Source organism: Trichechus manatus, unplaced genomic scaffold, assembly GCF_000243295.1.
Source record: "Trichechus manatus latirostris isolate Lorelei unplaced genomic scaffold, TriManLat1.0 scaffold00036, whole genome shotgun sequence".
Lineage (NCBI taxonomy): Eukaryota > Metazoa > Chordata > Mammalia > Sirenia > Trichechidae > Trichechus > Trichechus manatus.
Genome location: NW_004443972.1, coordinates 16,922,496 through 16,925,593, shown reverse-complemented (window position 1 = coordinate 16,925,593; position 3,098 = coordinate 16,922,496). Strand labels below are relative to the sequence as shown.

The following is a 3,098-nucleotide window of genomic DNA, read 5'->3' as shown; positions in this document are numbered from 1 at the left end:
AAAATGTATCTACAGAGATGTTCATCGTAGTGTTGTTTATATTGTGGAAAAATGAGAAACCATCTAGATATACAACATTAGAGAACTTGTTAGATAAATCTGGTGCATTTATATTAAGGGATACTATATAGTCATTCTCAAAATAATTCTGTTGAAAAATATTTAATGACATGAGAAAACGTTTGTGATATAATTTAAGTGAAAAATGTAGCTCACAAATGAGTAATGTCATGTATCCTAATTATTTTTAATATATATCAATGTGTAGAAAATATGCTGTCAAGATATACCCCAAAATGTTAACAGTGGTTATCTCTAAGTGGTTGGGTTATGGGTGATTTTTTATTATATTATTTTATTTTCATAATCTCCACAATAAACATGTATTACTTTGTAATGAGAAATAATGTCATAAAAATCAAATATTTCTTTAAATGATTATGATAGAGAGATTGAAATTTATGATTTTTCTCAAGTACCTGGTTGCTTTGCATTGTTTAGGTACAGTCCCAGGTAAGCTTCTAGGCACTGAAAGAAATAAATCAAGTAAATCATTAGACTAACATTATATGTTCATTTTGTAAAAATAGCAATCTTTTGTTAGATAAAGCCATAGAGTAAATATGTGATATTTTCATTTTTTAAAATGAAACATGACTATTACAATTAAAAAGAATTCAATTAGCTTTATATGTCTTTAAGTAAGATTAAATGGGTCCCTTCAAACCATATTATGTAATCCAGCTTTAATTTTCAATGGATGGGAACACAAATAAGCGCAACTTTATAATTGAATACTCACAACAGACTATTTTTTGATTAAAAATATTCTAAATATTTTCCCACATACTATCCCTAAGGGAACAAGTCATTGCTCTTCTAATTAAGTAACCTTCTTGCAAAGGTCTGCATCTGTTCTTCCTGAAAATGTTGACTTGTTGATTTGGTAACAAACACATGTACACATATATGTAATAAAATTACACTGAAAGTAAGACTAATGAAAACTTATTGAAATTGTCAAGGGCAATGGTATTCATGTTAGCAAAATAAATTTTGCATGATCCTCAAATGGTTAATTAATATAAAACTTTGAAGAATCCCCAAATAGCATATATTCTACTTGATCATCTTTTGAGATCTGAGTTTAGGTACGACTCATTTGGCTGGCAGTATGATGAGTGACAACCTGAACGGCTTATAAAAGGGAAGGGGTAAACTCCAAGCAAAGCCTGAAAGAGAAGTGCAGCTCATTTTCTATAATCCAGATGCCTTTTTAACACATCAATGCATTCTCCGTCTATAACCAGGTGCTGTTCCCAAAGGGGAAAACACTGCCCTCCAGTGGTTCTCATTGGAGAGATGGATCTAGCTTCAGGTACCATGATAGCAGCATTCATATAAAACATGGTGTATTTATCTAGTCTCATTTCTGGCTATATTTCTTAAACTGAAACTTACATCAACAACTGAACATAAGGACAAAATTTCCAAAGTAAATTCTAATATATAGTTAACTCCAGTTAAATAGAAATACTAACTAGGAAGAATGATTAAATCTTTCTGACCCCAAAAGCTGACCATTTATTTGACTATCACAATTGGATTATGTTAACCACCTATAGCTTTTCACTTCCCAGATAAGGAAGAAGAGATTTCATCTCTATGTTTCCCTTGTTGGCCAATTTTTTAGCTAAAAGACATTTAAAATTGTACAGCAGGCAGAACCCCAGGGGACCGAACAGTGTTCCAACATCCTTAAAGGCTTCCCATCACTTGAAAAACCAAATTCTTCCTCCTGTTTCTTAAACCAACCAAAGTAGGCAAAAGCAATTTTAAAAAGTCTTTGTGTCTAGCATTGGAACTTTCTCATATTTCACACCATTATATAAATGTCACTCTAACCTATATGTATCACAAATGCTACGCTAAATTAGGGCCAAATTTGCAACCTAGTTAAACTGGGTTTCCTCTTTTTGCAAATGCAGTTTTGTGTCTGCATTTAGCAATGCATACAAAACTGTCCGTGTAGCTAACTGCTTCGAATTGCTAAATTTGAGGATGGATGTGTAGATCGCCTGAGTTTTTATGCATGTGCCAAAGCAATCCTGTTTCTAGTCATACAAAGACCTCCTCATCAAATGGACCTTGACTACTCTGCTAAATTTTTGGATCGCTCCATTGGCTGTTCTGGATTTAGTAAAGGAAAAGTGGAATTTTAGAGGTGAAAGAGACCATTGTCTAATCTCCTCCATGCTCCTATCCTTCAGATATCAGGATGGAAGTGGATCATGTAATAAGAGCATGGATGCTGGAGTCCCACAGACCTAGGGGTTTACCCCTTAGCTAGCTATATGACTTAAAACCTTTTCATCATCAGTAAAATAAAAATATTAATGCTGGTTTTATGAGGTGGTTATTATGACTGAATGAGGGAATACATGTGAGAGGTGTCTAGCACAGAGCAAGAGCTTAACCAAGAAATTATTATTATTATTCTACAACCATCGTTTCTTAGACTATTAATCCAATAGCCTAGTAAAAGTCCTAGAGGCATAATTTTCTAAAAATAACCCCCCTTCATCATCTTAAGTAATGGCTCCATGTTTAGTTCACTGTATAGGAAATGTCCTGAGTCTTCCAGATGAATTCTTCAAAACAAATGCCCTGTGGTAAGAAAAAATATTTTAACATTATGTTGCTGAAGTATACCACCTTTAAAGATGACTCAAGTTTTTCTTCTTCTCACTTCCACAGAAAGGGGTATACATTATGTATTCACCTGGATTCACAAGGTATTTTAGAATGAAAAAATGACAGACATAAAAATTATAATCATTATGAAGGTGGTATAATAATTAGACATATTTGAGTATATTGTAGTGGATTATAAGTTTTCTGGATTTGAGAGTATAAAGCTTCACAGTCACATCTGTTCTGGTTATTTAACTCAACTTAGAAAATAAAATTTTCAGAAAGAAATGTTGCTTTCTTTAGGAGACTAATACACTATTCTTTGGAATAAAGAAAACCTACAACTCCATTTTAATGAGAAACATGGTTTCCCCTTTTCCCTGGCTGTAGTAATACATTTTTAC

The 3,098-nt window shown here is 32.8% G+C and overlaps 1 protein-coding gene across 1 annotated transcript in view; it reads right to left on the bottom strand.

Moving 5' to 3' along the window:
- Positions 1-351: 351 nt before the first annotated feature.
- The window catches only part of TANK (TRAF family member associated NFKB activator), a 126,016-nt gene continuing 123,269 nt past the window's right edge, over positions 352-3,098 (bottom strand). The window contains exon 8 of the mRNA XM_023730455.1: positions 352-528. Coding sequence (XP_023586223.1) covers positions 472-528 — 57 coding nt within the window. The 3' untranslated portion in view covers positions 352-471. The remainder of the gene's footprint in view (positions 529-3,098) is intronic.